The sequence below is a fragment of the Jatropha curcas genome, chromosome 7 (assembly GCF_041381405.1).
Source record: "Jatropha curcas cultivar XTBG-Jc1 chromosome 7, XTBG_Jcur_1.0, whole genome shotgun sequence".
Taxonomy (NCBI): Eukaryota; Viridiplantae; Streptophyta; class Magnoliopsida; order Malpighiales; family Euphorbiaceae; genus Jatropha; species Jatropha curcas.
In genome coordinates this window covers 30,067,138-30,083,348 of record NC_143157.1, presented here as the reverse complement: position 1 = coordinate 30,083,348, position 16,211 = coordinate 30,067,138, and the positions used below count along the sequence as shown (strand labels likewise).

Below are 16,211 nucleotides of genomic sequence, written 5' to 3'. Positions count from 1 at the left end.
AGAAGTTCAACTTTAGCCTCCCAGTTAGGGGATTGTGACTACAAAGACCAACAATTTTCTAGATAAAATAATAATTAATAATAATAATAATAATAATAAAGAACAGCACAGAAAAGCTAGTTATTGAAGAAATTTCTTTTCCATGGATCTGGAACTGGAAAATGCATGCCCTACAACGTAGCAGATTGGTGTGGAAAAATCTCATTGATTAATCAAGCAGACCAACCAATTCATGTAAGAAATAGGCGTCTCACTAACAATTAGTGGAGATCTTTTACTGGCGAAAAGTTTTACAACCTGATTTCAGCAGAAAGCTAAAATGAAAACCGCCCACAGGCACTGGGTCGCCAAATCAATTCGGGCTGCTACCAAAAGCTGAATTCATAGGAAGTAATGGAGGCATCTGCTGGGGAGACCAGGAGTAAGGCCCTTCTTTTGGCATCACTTCAACATTGGCTGCTTCTGCACCTGGCGTATATGGCTTCATCACTCTATTTTTCAGCATTTCCTGAATAACATTATCAGTAATTATTATACAAGAAAAACATCAACTGTTCAGACAGAATGCTGTTATCCCATGAATAGCAGCATCTTCTAGTTATATGGTGCCAAGTTCAACCAATGAATGTCGCCGCTGTATAGATTGTTAAATTCTCCAATAAAAATAAATAAATAAATATAAGACTTAAATTTATGTCGACTCTCTGCAAGCATTATGAATCTTCAGTTAACAACCTTGTATTATAGCAGTTCTGAAAATTCATTAGATATCTGAAATTCCCATGCTTCCTGACTTCTGTCTAAAAAGAAGTTGCAGGCATGCCAGGAATGTCAAATTAGAATAGGAGAATCAGAAATAGCTCATACAAACAGAATAGGCATAGAATAAGAAACTAACCTTTGATAGGTTCTTCCCGTAAGTGTTCAATGCTCGCTCAATTGAACAGTAGACTTCAAGAGCCTGATCAGTTTCACGGTTACATTTTATTTTCCGAGCGTGTTCCTTACCCTCTGCTGGTCTACTCCTTAAATAAAGTATCAGCCGGGAAGCCGGAGCTTTTGGGTGGTCTTTCTTTCCGTGAGTCAATTCCATAGTCACTAAGTCATTCCATAGTACATCCCACAACACTGAACATGGATCCCTTGCTGGGCTGAATTTTCTCTGACCAATAATATTGGAGGGTTGCTGAAGGGAGTAAAAATTTTCAGTCAAGGTCAGGGTCCTCAGGCATTGATTAATAATGGACAATATTTTGTTTCTCATCCAGGTGACTTACTTGTAATAAAATTATTCTTCGATGGGTCACCACAACAACTTTTCCCTTAGGGAGCATAAAGTGATCTTCATAAGCATCTGACAAGGCAAATTTCCCCCGTACTTTAAAAAGATCAACCTGACTGAAAAATGAACCTGATTCTGCCAGCTGCAGTATAACCTTCACAATGACAACAGAGACTCGAGTGATGATCACATTAATGTAACATGAGATCAAAGTAAAATGCAACTTAAACCACCTGAAAATGCACAGCAATGCAAGTTTTCATGTCTGGAGAGTAAAATAGAAAAAGAATATTAAGCAGTTTAATGCATGTAAGGGGAGTAAAATCATAAAAATGCAACTGGCTAAAAGTGCATTCTGCAATAGTACAACAACTTAAGACACAGCAGGCATGAGCAAATGGCTTATGATGCAGTGGCTATTACACAAAAGTTATTAATTTGTTTCACTACTCCACAATAAGACTGACTTAACACCAGAATAAGACATTAATTCCAACAAAATTTGTGATAGCAGCAAAAGCCCTTGAAAAATTCTACTATCCTCGTTGCTAATAATATGCAGCTACATCCTTCAAACATCATAAGAAAGAGGAAGCATAGGAAAAAGGAGCTTTCAACAAACTGCTCCATGCAAATTGAAAATCAAAATGCAGTAAGTACCTGCCCTTGGGCTTTGTACTCATTGTAAGGTCGAAGCAAATTATCACCACCAATTACACGAGGAAGTCTCCTGCGAAGCAATTGTTCCTCTGAAGTTATAGCAGATGCTATCTTCATTCTAAAAGCATTGGCACCTTCAGTGGTCTTTGACAAAAGATCCAAAACTCCACTAACAGGTTGAGCAGCTGCACCTATTATTCCTTTTCCAACACCCTGAACAAAACCCTCAACTCCAGATGTTTTTGCACCCTCAAGAGGCTTTGTCAAAATGCCAGTGACTCCTCTAAAAAGTCCCTTTGCTAGAGCACCGCCTCCCTCCCTGATAACATCACCAAGATCCTCTACACCTTTATTCTCCTGCTTGGAAAAAGGAAATTCCACGGTTAACCAATCCTATCGCTAAGAGGAAATTAAAAGGAATGAGATCAATATGTTGAGTAATAAACTCTCATCACCATGTGGAATGTTGGAACATTGTCTACCTTTTCCCTATATTACATAATTATTTTGACTTTTCATTAAATTGTATCTAGGTGGGCGATTAATCAGCTTCAAGCTTTCAACATACATGTAGCTTTGACCATTGAAAATATGGTGCTACAGTAAAAAGCATTAAGTGCATATTCACAATGTTTACAGTTACATATGGTCCAGTCAAGCAAAGAAGTCATATTTCTATAACAAACCTGTCTCTGTCTACTTTGGATGAACTTCTTGTCCATTGATAAAGCGGCAACACCTTTACTCATATGTCCAAGGGCACTGCTTGCATTACCCAATATATCAACACCAGAGAGCAGTTGAAGAGGTTGACCAAGAACATCCTTTTTAATATTTGAAATAGCAATGCTAATCATAGCACTCTGCCTCATGCAAATATTCTCATGAAATCTTTGGTTTATTCTCACCTGATTAACAAATATCAAAGCAACTCTACTCAAATTTTGAATAATATCAAAGGAGGAACATCAATCAGTGGATCCAGTATCTTATGAGTTGAGCATAGAAAAATCTCTTAAGTCACATGGTCCTGAATAAGCATGAGCAGTTCATTTAACTGCCAGTTCAAGTTTCTCCAAATCTGAAACTGACCTTGAACCAGCCCGTGAACTGCCAATTTCAGTACCAGCAAGGTTCCATAACCAACAGTTCTGACACGGTTCAACTGTTATGTGCATTTTTTTCTGGAAGAAAAAATTTAATGGGAATTCAATTCCAATGTTATACAAATTTTTCTTTTTTGGAAAAAGGAGGAATTTGGGAAAATGTTAATAAATTTTATTTTCAATAATTTTTAGGTTCTGGTTCAACTTTCAGGCCAGCTTCAATCAAACCGAGTCTATGCCATGCCTAATCCTGCATTGTCAGTTGGCTATATCCCAAAGCAAAACGAATCGTGTGCTGGCGTTAATGACTGACAATTATTTGAGAGACATGCTAGACCCAACAGACAAGTACAATGGTATGATTCAGATGCCCGGTCACACATATTACGGCACAACAAAATACCAAACTGATGGTAGCAATAAGCTTAACAATAACTGCCAAAATACATGGTATCCATTCAAATAAGGTGTGGAGAAATTCATTAAAGAATGCCAGTTGCTTTTAGCAATCAGCTTCTGAGGAATCAAAAGAATAGTTAAATCGACTGAGACACTGAAGTCCAAAAATTTTAAAAAGATTTTGACACTTCCAAACAGACAACTGTCCTAACACTTACTGGCATATTTTCAGTGTTTCCCAAAGCAGTCATCAAGGATGACCAGAAACCAAGAACTCCCCTTGGTCGTTGACCAGGTGACATAGCCATTGAAACTTTGAATCGAACTTCCGAGATGTTCAGGACACTGCAATTCCAGGTATATCATTTGAAAAACTCTCCAAGTATTAAATAAAGAGGGAGAAAAACACAGCAACTTTTGTAAAGAGGTCCGCACATACCCAATTTGAATTATTGGATCAACCGAAACAGCAGTTGTTTGAGTATCATACAACCGATTGAGATTGACCTGCTGAATCATCTCATGAAGGCGCCAGATAATTGGTTCATGAATGTTTATTAAGAAAGCAGAAGTATCAGGTCCCTGAAAAACAAAAGAAGACCAACACAATCAAATGCTGGGAAATAAGTTGACATACATCAATCAACAAGATAAGAGTTGCTGCAAGCTCACACTAAAACCAATGTATGGATAAACACAAAGATCTAATGAACCATTCGATTGCAATGTCATTGAAAACTTCAAGATATAATCTGCCTCATCCCCTACTTTCTGTGGCCGCAAGAGAACTGGCATTGGAGTTAATGGAAGCTGGTTATCTACTTGTATTCCATGCATTCTCAATTTGAACCTACAAGAAAAAACAGCATTGAGGTTTCCAGCTGCTCAACTGTTGTGAACCAACAGATACAGAAAACAAAAATAGCAGAGTTCCATTAATGACAATCTAACAAACTAATCTGGCCGAGGATAACGAGTGCACATTGCCCGTTTATAATGGAGCTGTACAAAGTTACAGTCAATTCACAAGGAAGGTACCCTTTCAGAGGCAATAGAAAAGGAAACAAAAGATATGAGGAAAGGGAATCTGAGTTTAGTGCAAAGGGATGACAATGGAGACTTCAATGATGAAAATTAACGTCAACTGAGCTCCATGTACCTACTTCTTCATACCAGCATACAGCATTTAGTACTTCAGTTTTTAAACATCTGTAGTAAAAATATTCACTGGTAGACTGTAAGGCAATATCAAGGTTCTCTGGGGGTAGAGTGCATTTGGATGTCTTCAAAATTGCAATTAATCTATAAAAAATAACAGTTACTCAGGTAAAAATCTACAACTTCAGTGGGGAAAAAAAAGATATAAGATTGCCACCACAAGAGCTATGGGCATGGATCTTTTCACGTCTCCTGAATGGATGAAATGCCGCTAGTTCAAAATTTCATTCTATATTATAAGAGAATGATCAATGAGGAGAGTGTTTATGAACCAAAATAACATGGCTATAAATTTTCCGCCCCATAATGCTCAAGCATTAATACTGAGGTGGGGATGTCTAAAGCAAACAAGTTATACTAAAGAATGAAAAATTAGTAATAGTGAGTCCCACCTACTGAACCCAGATCCCAGGCCAGTAGAGTATGCTAGAAGAACATTCTGTACGGACAAATATAAAATTTCTTCAGGTGTGTGGTCAATAACAGATATTCCCAGCTCAGCAAGCTCAAGAACAACATGAAATTCACAATCTGTCGCAGATAAGAATTGCTGTTGCTGAGTCTCGTTTCCACCAAGCTGTGACAACCTAACTGGGGCTCCTGAACTTACAAGAGAAATAGATTCATTTTCTGGCATCCAATCACTGATCTTAACAACATTCAGTTTATCTTCCTTCACAATAGTGACACGTAAAGCTCTAGCTGGTCCACCACCCATATGGATAGGCAAGTTATCAGAAATCTCATCAATATTGTATATCAGTGATTTTGATGAATCAGTCCCATCTACAAACAGCTCTAACAGCCGCCTTCTACCAAGATCTTCCCACAAGAACGAAGCAGCTGCGTTAGGAAGAAGAAGGTTCCATGAATCACTGACACCATCCACTTGCTGAAAGCGAATGGGTAAAAACATAGAACGATTTTCAATCCTGTTAAGAAAAATTAATCATCACTACCATCCAGAGAGAGAGAGAGAGAGAGAGAGAGAGAGAGGGAGAGAATAGATGCAAAATGAAACAAAACCAGGGAAAAATGTTAAAGAGGATTTTAGTATTCTTTATAAACTGAAAAATTCTTTGTTCAACCAAGGTTTGAATTGAAAACAAACAAGCAAGGAAAGTTGATGAGAAAAACTTGTAGCTAAGGGTTATATAATATACTCTAACCTGTAAGGACTGGATGAAGAGTTTGGACGGAAAATAACTTCATAGCGGGAGCTTTTTGTGCCACTTCGTACTTGTATCCTCAACTGCATTTGATCTCCCCCAGTATCTTTCTTCAAAGAAACGTGCATCATGCCTTCACTGCAAACGCTAAATGGTGTGCTCCAATTGTACCCTTCTACCCGCAACTAACAGACAAATGGACATAACATAAACATCTGCACATTCAATCAAAAACAAAAGTTTTTTATTTAGCACAAACCTTCAACAGCTCAACTTGGGAAGAAGATTGCCATCCAAATGATTTTGGAGGATCTGTGGGATGAATCCATTCCAACAACTGAGAATCACACTGCTGTAGGCAGACACTGAACCCAACTCTATTGACAAACAAGGTGTGTGGCTGAAAATGAACAACCTGAATATCATCCAATTGACAGCTGTTATAAAATTATCCATACAAATATAAACAAATCATTACAGCTTCTTGGTGAATAATAAATGCAAACCGATGTTGCTATATATAAGCTTCTTTGAGGAGTTGATTACGTTATGTTAGGTCACAATGATACTTAAAGTTCACTCTGAAGAGGGGCTTACAATTTTTCCAATAATGGTCATTTCTCATTTGAAGATAGAAGCATATACAAATGCTGATTGGGCTGTATTTCCTGATGATAGGTGATCTACCTCAGGATTTCATACATTTGATTACTTGGAGTAGCAAAAAAAGAATTGTGATTATAAGGTCAATACAGAGGCTCAGTATAGAGCAATAGCACATGGCGTTTGTGAATTTCTTATGGCACAAAAAAAAAAGATACAAGATCTACATCTGTTCAAGTGAAGCCATTGTGCCTATATTGTGATAACAAGGCTGCAATTAGTATTGCATACAATCCAATTCAACATACCCATACTAAGCACATCGAGATTGATCAATTTTTTATCAAAGAAAAACTAAATGATCAAATTCTGAGTATTGACTATGTAAATTCAGGAAAACAATAGATGTGTTTACTAAGGGTTTGTGAAGGAAATTGTGTCATTTCTTTTGTATGCAAGATGCGTACAAGAAATATATATACCATCTTGAGGGAGAATATTAATAGCTTTATATAAGCTTAGTTGGGGAGTTAATTACAATATATTAGGTCTGACCCTGTAAGGGTACTGTTGTAATTCACAAATCATAGATTTATAGGTGTAGGAGAGCCTACAGCCCTTTTCCGTATTTTTTTAATTCTCCAAATTTAGAACATCACAAACTTTAAATTTGTTGCCTTAATGATGCAGTTCGCAAGACTTAAAAAAAGGTGACAATCAGAACATTCTTTCCTAAGCTATTCATTCTCTGATATGGACCATTGCCGATGGTAAGAATGCACAATGATAATCCTGTTAATATATCCTACAGACACCCAACTTACTGAATTTATTCGAGTTTGATACTATACTGCCTGTAAAAGTTATCCTAGTTTGAGTTCAGTACAATAACTGCAAACAAGTGAAGAGTTTGTCTATTGGAGGGTCCAACACAATGCCATCCTATCCTTAGGCACAGCAGAAATTAGGTTCCTTCAACACCCATTTTCAGCATTAGGCCTAACAGAACTATCCAAACACAGCAGACTAGATGCAATAACTATGAAGCTATGATGCATGTGGGAGAAACAAAATGGAAATTTAGGTCTCTTGATCCATGTTTTTAAAAGTAGATCCCAATCATTGGTTACCTAGGAGGAGGTAGCATCAGTAATCATTGTTTGACTACTTAGAAACATAGAGATCAGTATTCACTCCAATATAATCCTTAGTGTCATCTAGTTTATTTTAAAGCGGAGAAAAATAAGGCCTGCTGTTTGACTGGATTTCAGTCCAATCTTCAAAAACTAACAGGCTTTGCAAGTGTATAGGATGACTTAGATTTAACTTCCATGACAAAGCATACTCCAAAGCAAGCCAAGAAATTTAGAAAAAAAAAAACCTTGCACGATGCAATTGCCTATCATTCATGCATCAGTACTCATATGAAGTACAACAAAAACAAAAACACAGAATACTAAAGAAAAACCTTTGTCCTCTCTGAGGTCTTAAGTACTACGGAAAGCTCGTAGTAAGATCCATCTGAACTAAATGCCTTGACATCAACCCTTTCCTGAAAAATAATTCAATCAGCATCACATACTGAGAGAAAGAAAGAGAGATTTAAAGCTGTGGAGATAAATATTAAGTCTTAGCAGGTAAGAAATTCATCCATCCCAATCACCTTCTTTTCCAGCTCAAGCAGAGAAATTCCTGGACTATAGAGTTCAGAATGACGAATAGCAACGGCAAGACCCACTCGTGAGGACATATATGTGTCTTTCTGGGATGGAAATAACATAATCCCACTACGACCTGCCGAGTCTTGTGGAGAAAGCATGCTAGGTAGTGGGCTAGTATCCTCAATTACTTCAAGTACTTGGAGGTTTCGCTTTGCAACGGAAAGTCTCCTTTCCATTGAGTTTGTGGCATTTTTCGAGGCTGTTTTTGCAGGCTTGACAGATCTATCTGCATTATCCAGTGGCTCAACTTCCACCATTCTATATGCTAATGGCAGAGATGAATCATTTACTATCCAATATGGAACAAAGAACCTGATTATTTTGGGTGCCGAAATGGTCCCTCCCATATCTCGTTCAATGCTAACACGCACTCTCCTGCAAATCCAACAAACAAAATGACTATCATAACCCTGAGGTGAAAAATATGGATGTCCTGAAGATTCATACTATGTTAATGATATCTCAATCAAACTATACTTATCCCCTGGATGGAGAAAAGGCATAAATATGGAAAAGGAAGCTAGAGTTTAAGGAACCAAAACAGAAGGTAAATGTAAAAATAACTCGTATTGATAGAACTTCAGTTTCATTAAGATATGGTCCACAACGTAATGTATCATTTAATTGATGCATCAATTGTTTCCAATGAATCAGTATAATAGTCAAACAGATCATGCCAAATTTATTAGCAATTCATGCATTCCGGTCCTTGCTTGGAAAAAAAAAAAAAAACAAGGATGATTGACACAAAGAAATTTTGATACACTTCTATTATTCCATATCGAAGGACTCAAAGAAATACAACAGAACGAAAGAGAGCAGCAACCACAACTCAAATTATATATTCCTTACGGCTAACCGATTTCGCTACATGCATCCTTTTCTCCCATAACGGAAGATACTATGATAGTAACTTTGATGATCTATATATTTAATATCTAGAAAGAAAAATTTATCATTAGACCAATTCTTGAAAAGCCCAACATATGAGTGCAACACCAACCTTTTACTTCGCTGCTGGACCATCCAAAATGATGAGATGTGATCACTGCTAGTAAGATCCAAAACAAGAATACGGTCCTGCAAATAACAATTAATGCTCGCTAAATGTAAATGTCTCACAACCTCAATTTTAGATATGAGAAAAATATATGCATCAAGTATGGCCATACCACTTGAAATAAATTTCAGATGTAAGGAGTGTATCTGCATTTAGAACAAGTATTACCTTTTCCAAAAGCCAATCACCCTGAACCAGCAATGTGAGATAGATAGGTTTATGGATATCTGCTGAATATATATGTACTCCCTTGCGTGAAGGGATGATACCATGCTGGCGCTCAACGCAACCGTCGTCATCTGTTTTTTCCCAAATTGTGAATTCAGCTGAACAAGGAAGTTGGTTTTCCAACTTCAATGGAGAATTAATAGATATTCTCCAATCATAAACAGGAGCATTCAGTTCAGTGTGAAGAATTGAAGCATCGGCACCTATGCTCAGCCAAAATTGTTTACTTCCAATACCAGAAGAACAACAAAAAAGAGCATCCTTCTTCTCGAGCTGGTTCAACTTGAAAGCATTAGGCATTTTGTTTCCCAGTTTTGAAGCATTCTGTCTACTGACCAAGCCTTGTTCAATAAAAGCCTGCTCCTTTCCAAAAGCATAGCCAGAACCAAAAGTAACTGAGCGGCCCCATGAATATGCAGACTGACTATGATCGACATGAGGACGGACTTGTAAGCACTGGTCAGAATCTTTGGATGTGCTTCTCCATGGTAAAACAGCAGAAGATCCAGGACTTATGGAAATTAAATTTCCATGCATGCTACTTAGTCCATGCCCGATTAACTGTTGCCTCCTGCGAATCCAACGCCTACGACGCACAATATCAGGAGCAGATTTTATGCCTGATTTTGGAGTTGGAGGCCATTTCAAACTGTGGAAGTCAGGCCCGTATGCCCACCCATCATCATCAACAGGGGCAGATTTATCAATAATCCATGCAGACGTCCATTGCCATCCAGAAGGAAGGGAAGGTTCAAAAAAATCCTTCAAAATAAAATATGAGTCAGATATAAAACTAAACAATCTTGGATAAAGAAAAGCTGAATTTTCAAAAATGTACTAACATTTGATGTATATGAGAAGTCCCTGGTGCTCCATCGCCCTAGATCATTACTTCTAAGGCCGGACCACTTGTTACCCCAACCAGATATAGGATGATAACATTGATTTTCAAAGACCTCTTCTATCACAATTTTAATGTTGCTTCTCCCTGAGGAGGAAGCCAAAGACGCGTGATATATAGAAATATCCAATGTAATATCTGAATCATTCACTACTGTTGCAAGACCTCTGAAAATCACATGCTTCTTGCCATTTTTCATTACCACCTCCATGGCAATAAAATCATTTTCTAATGATTTTGGAACCACGGACAGTGGAAGCACTGAACGAATACCCTCCCAAGCACTATCAGGACTAAGACGAATCCAGAAACCTATGTCCCTATGAGTAGAATATTCAGTTTCTTTGTCTCCGTGAAAGTTCGATACCATATTCCTTTCGAAATAAGTAGTCGAAACTGACAGGTAGCCACAATCATTTAAGTCTTGAACATTGTCTTGCTGAACCTGAAAGAGATGATGATAAGAGGAAAAAAAAACATAGACACTAATAGACACACATACAGAGACATAAACAATAATATTTTCACTAGCAAAGGCACGAAAGAATGTATAAGTTCTCTTTGTATACAACATTAATAAACACATCTTACCCTTCTTCGCAGAGGATACGAAACTGTATTCTGGACACTACTGGGTTGATGTAACATCCTAGCTGAGGCAAGTTTCTTCAACATTACTGTTCCATGTCCAACAGGCAGTGATAGTGCACCAACAACTTCACCTGTATCCAATACAAAGTACATAAATTGCATTTTGCATACGGTTTGGCTTTATCAGATTAATTGTACTGTTAAATAGCCTAATTGAAATAATGCAAATGGAAAGGGGAAAAACTTGAAATGTGATAGTCAATTTGAAGGAGAAAATACCAAGAGAATGACTAATGTAAGAGTTAATTATCTAGGAAAGCATTTGGTTAATCATAGTTATTGAATCAATGCAACAGTATGTGAAATAAATTGCAATTACAATTGAACCATAACACATACCTTTTCCAGCTTTTGCTGCTAGATTCGTGACCTCCACTTCTAACTTAGCCATCCCCTGATAAAGTTCAAAAAGGTATCAGGAAAATCATTTGAAATAATTCATGAAGTATTCAAAACAAAGAAACAAGAATATTCGAACATTAAAAAAAAAACAGTCTGAAGGCAATTTGAGATGATAATGGATTTCAATGATGGACATCTTGTACAACTTAAATTGTTACAGTGATGAGGAATCAAAATATTGGTTCAGACAGTGTAGGTCAAGGATCCCTGTATTTAATCAAAATCTTTAGGAAACACTACAAACATGCAAGTGGGACAATACCATCGGCATTTGCAGAATCTCTACAATACATAAAGAAAAAGAAACAACATATGGTCTCTTTGGTGCATACAATAACAAATGACCACCAATATTGGCCACATACCATGGATGGACTCTATATTTTATTTGCTCAGGGCTCCATAATTTCTTCCATCCAGTTTTCTCCACAGAACTCCAAATCATTGATAATTTTTTAACAAAGGATAATCCCTCTAATTGCACTCAAAAAATATATATTCACAGACAGAGTATATTGAGCAACTATAGATGATCACAAACAATCACTGGCTTGTAATTTATTTGGAATACCAAAAAAAGTATCAGCAATCTGTGAAAGTTTTAATTATTTTTTCTACAGAGAACAAAAACTAGAAAGGTCAGCATGAGAAAAAAAAATAAAACAAACTAAAAAGCAAACGACATTAAGAATTTTTTTAGTCACTTTTGATGCTTCTTCAACCTTGCACTTTGACCTAGTAGCATCAATGCCTCATTAAATCAGTTTGGTCGTAGGATCTTAACAGGACCGCTAAGGGTAGACATGTTTAAAAAACTGATAATAAAAATATGCAAATTGTAAACTTTATGCAATAGGTGACACATTCAGTTGCATGCTCAGAAACAAATGTTTGATTCTCAGGTTAAACTATTCAGTTGATGCTCAGAAACAACCAATATAATGCATTAAATGGTGATTGAACCCTTCATTGGATTTACCAAGATAAATGCTATCTCTGAATAAATTTATTGAATGTGAAGCTTCAAATCACAAGGAGGGATGAGGAGGGAGTCAGGAACGAATTTTATCCAGCGTCCCAGAAAAGCAAATCAGATGCAAAAAAATCATGTAAAGCCCAAAACACTCATCCCGAGATTTCTCCAAACTGGTAGCAGCAAATAAGAAGAGGATGTAACAGTGACAAAAAAATCACCTAAACAAGAATACCTTTTGAGGAATTTCAAAGATGAAAAGTTCATTCCACTTTGCATAGCCATAATTCACTTGTTTGATTGTTGGAAGTACAGGCCTCACACATTTTGTCCTTGCACTCTGAGGAAAAGACTTTTGTTGATCTGTCCCCTTACTACCAATGACAAGACGTAGAGCACAAAAGAAGTTATGGCCATTACCATCATCAATGATGGGCAAACCCTGCAGAAGGTATGAAGATACATCTTTACTAACAGCAACAGCAAACAGCATTTACTTTACATGATGAGTAGGATGAGCTTAGTAGTTGCAACCTTGGCTTCAAGTATCTTGACAACAACATAACAGCGTGGTTCCCTAGATTCATCCGCAAATTTTAACCTGTCAGAAAATCTTGGAGGTGGAATCCAAACAGAAGCACAGCCACCATGATATAGTTCTTCAACTTCAGTCATATCATCCTCAACCCTCTTCAGATAAATATTACATCCGAGTTCATTTTCTATTGTAACAGTCTGAAAATCATCTTCATCCAAAGCAGAATAAGTTGGATCCACTTCATGTTTGTGATGGCCACTAGTTTCCTGCACTTAGTAAGGCATTTAGACATTATGTTTAATAGATCAAACAGATGCAGAACATTATTGAAATATAAACAGCATTTAAAAATCATGTAACCTCATTTAGCTTTATTGCTTTCTGATCAAGTTCTAGCTGCTTCCTCCAAGAAACGATGGTCCCTACAAAAGTTTCAATGCTGGCTGCACTGGCATTTACATTCAGGATGCTGGTTGCAGCAATACGTACTTTCTTTGCCAGTCTTAATGGTGGATGTTCATTGGTTTCATATGTTTCAAACCTTGAAAAAAATCGAACAAAATCATGCATATTGAAACTACATAACAGGAACAGCAAATTTACAAAAAAGCACACTATAGAAATACGAGCAACGTTACTTGAAGATTCCATCAAATGGTTCCACAAGTGGCTCCCAAGCTTCTAATTGTGCATTGAAGGTTGACGCAGCAATAGAGGAAATAAGTACAGCATTCATTGCCTCTAGTCGACCATGTGTTGCAAGCTTGATATTGGTTATTGTAGTATCAAATAGAGGTTTCATCTGAAAGGGGACTTACTATAAGAATAACAAAGAGAAAAAAAAATAGTCTTTTTGTCAAGGTTTAGGATGCTTCCTTCCAGAATCTACATACCATTCCACATAGGCTGTCTAAAACAGTTACAGAGAAGCTTCTTATCTTCAACTCAGAAGTTACATTTTCCTTTAACTTTGGCTTCATAGAATCACCAATTGCAAAAGCCAACCGATTTGACGGCTTTTTAAGATCAGAGCGGGCAAGAAAAGTGCATGCCTAAAGAAACATATAAATATTATTATTCCCTAAATTCAAGTAAAACTTTAACAGGTTGAAAAGCCACAACTTAGACAAAAATGGATTGCAACAATTTAAGAACTAAAATTAATATTTAGCTGAAACTACCGTAGTAATGTTAATATATAGAGACTACACAAGTTAAAGAAAAATTAAGTCTAAAGGTTCAGGTTACTTTTATTTTAACCTGATTTTCAACTTTCCAAATGCTCCAGCATTGAGACACTTTTGAGCTTGAAGATCTTGATATGGGCACCTCAATTATATTTACTTGGTTAACAAGATGCATCCTTGGGCAGCACACTAGAGCTAATCCAGGAGCTTCATCTGTTTTGGTTACCAAACATCCTAATGAAGCATAACCAGGAGGAGCAATTGGATACCAGAAAAAGACTTCATCAATGCCTTTCCCCACAATATGTGCAACTTTAGTAAACTGGACAGGCCTTGAAGAGATATCAGGATTATCAGCCCTAAAAATTAGGCCCAAAGCAGGTGGTTCCAAGCTGCAAAAAAGAAAAATGTAATCCCAATGCTTGATTATTGAAGACTTTCAAAAGTAGACGGATCCAGTGCCACAGTTAGGAAAGGTTGGAAAAAAAAAAAAAAAAAAGAAACATAGAAAATTGTCTAACCCTTCGGTAATGCAATCTCCCAGTATGCCATAACCAGGACGTGCTATCGGCCTCCATACGGAAACGGGTCGCCGTACATCACTACCTTTATCCCACCATATTCTCTCAAAATTGGGAGTCGATATGTAGCAATTAGATGCTTTTGAAATTGATCTGATAAGGTCCCATCCAGATGAACCTGCATTCTCACTACCTATTCCCTGATTTTTATGGCCATAGTCACCAGTTAAATCTGACGCGATTTCTTTAGTGGGAGAATGATGCCGAATAGAGTTCCAGAGGAGAAGATGACTTAGGTCACAACAACTGACTCTGGGCGGTAAATCAGTTGAAGAATAGGCAAAAAAAGATGCAATAACATTGTCCATTCGCCAGATACTGAACCCAGATGCAGATAAAGGATTTGGTGGCACACTATATATGCATTCTGAATAAGATGTGGATGTTATAAGGTCAGACCGTAGGCAATAAACAATATGATTTGCTGGTGGTTGGTTTCCAACATTCACTACACAACCCAATGCAGTGTATCCTGCTGGAGCAATAGGCATCCAAAGAGAACAATCACTATCAGAATCAGAAGAGCCTGCACCTCCAACTCCTTGAATTTCTGAGAAGGAGGCAACAAGATTGAATCCAATTGGCTTTCTCACACGTCCATATGTGTTACTTACTGCCATGACAGCTTGTGAAGGAGGAATTGTCCTGATAATGAAACAATCAGAATTAGCAATAACAAACCACAAGAGAAGGGAAAAATTCAAACGCCAGCTGTGCAGAAAAATGAAAGTAGAGAAAAGAAATATACATAAAAAAAAATCAATATTAGAGAAATGAAAAATTAGAACCTATTACATTATGTTTAAAAAGAAATCTACCAAAAATAATGGATTAAAAATATGACAGCTTGGTTAAATTTCAGATAAGTTTTCACATGAAAATCAAGTATAGAGCAGGTGTAATTAGCATTTATTAAAGGCAATACACTATTGCTTTGTTAGGCAGTATTTGAACTTTGAATGAAAAATTGAAGTCAACAACTAATTGGTCCTAGACAATGTTTTAAAAGACTCATCCTATGAATATGACACAAGAAGACTCAGCCCACAAAAAGAAAGGGCAGTTTAAGTCTTCCATATCCCAATATACCTGCTGAAGAACTCAAGAAAGCTGTCTATCTTTCTTCAAAGTAATTTTACACTGTAAAACAAACATTGCGATTCATGCACCTATTCATGTCAGCGAGAATACATAACCTTCAATAAGTCATCCTATAATGGAAACATAGGTACAGTCATTGAATTTAAGCAGTAGGTTTTCTTTTTCACAAAACTTTAAAGAAACTGTCAAGAATAAAATGTGTGTATGAGAGAGAGAGTGGGAAGATAAAATTTACCTTGATGTCACACAATCTCCCAATATAACATAATTTGATGGAGGTTGAGGTCTCCAGAAGGTAAGATTATTACGAGGCCCATTTTCTGTATAAAATACCCAAAATAATGGTAAGAGAAGAACAAAAAGTTAATCAAATCTAATAAGCAGGTTCCAGAGCCCAAGGTTAACATAATTAAGATACTCATCTCGAAGAC

At 36.9% G+C, this 16,211-nt stretch overlaps 1 protein-coding gene across 6 annotated transcripts in view; it reads right to left on the bottom strand.

Moving 5' to 3' along the window:
- LOC105643596 (calcium-dependent lipid-binding family protein) overlaps window positions 1-16,211 on the bottom strand; it is a 38,593-nt gene that overhangs the window by 389 nt on the left and 21,993 nt on the right. For 4 of the 6 annotated variants that reach the window (XM_089724194.1, XM_089724192.1, XM_089724196.1 and 1 more), the window contains 26 exons: window positions 16,016-16,100; window positions 14,620-15,324; window positions 14,172-14,490; window positions 13,805-13,963; window positions 13,550-13,713; window positions 13,272-13,452; window positions 12,905-13,177; window positions 12,609-12,815; window positions 11,338-11,392; window positions 10,939-11,069; window positions 10,289-10,792; window positions 9,387-10,208; window positions 9,162-9,238; window positions 8,101-8,533; window positions 7,906-7,989; window positions 6,094-6,249; window positions 5,835-6,019; window positions 5,058-5,597; window positions 4,120-4,297; window positions 3,887-4,029; window positions 3,666-3,792; window positions 2,629-2,850; window positions 1,943-2,299; window positions 1,278-1,436; window positions 899-1,186; window positions 298-508 (listed from right to left, as the gene is read on the bottom strand). In XM_089724194.1, coding sequence (XP_089580320.1) covers window positions 353-508; window positions 899-1,186; window positions 1,278-1,436; window positions 1,943-2,299; window positions 2,629-2,850; window positions 3,666-3,792; window positions 3,887-4,029; window positions 4,120-4,297; window positions 5,058-5,597; window positions 5,835-6,019; window positions 6,094-6,249; window positions 7,906-7,989; window positions 8,101-8,533; window positions 9,162-9,238; window positions 9,387-10,208; window positions 10,289-10,792; window positions 10,939-11,069; window positions 11,338-11,392; window positions 12,609-12,815; window positions 12,905-13,177; window positions 13,272-13,452; window positions 13,550-13,713; window positions 13,805-13,963; window positions 14,172-14,490; window positions 14,620-15,324; window positions 16,016-16,100 — 6,710 coding nt within the window. In that variant the 3' untranslated portion in view covers window positions 298-352. Of the gene's footprint in view, window positions 1-93; window positions 509-898; window positions 1,187-1,277; window positions 1,437-1,942; window positions 2,300-2,628; window positions 2,851-3,665; window positions 3,793-3,886; window positions 4,030-4,119; window positions 4,298-5,057; window positions 5,598-5,834; window positions 6,020-6,093; window positions 6,250-7,905; window positions 7,990-8,100; window positions 8,534-9,161; window positions 9,239-9,386; window positions 10,209-10,288; window positions 10,793-10,938; window positions 11,070-11,337; window positions 11,393-12,608; window positions 12,816-12,904; window positions 13,178-13,271; window positions 13,453-13,549; window positions 13,714-13,804; window positions 13,964-14,171; window positions 14,491-14,619; window positions 15,325-16,015; window positions 16,101-16,211 lie in introns of those variants that run through there. The other 2 variants (XM_089724195.1, XM_089724193.1) reach the window with 2 other exon arrangements.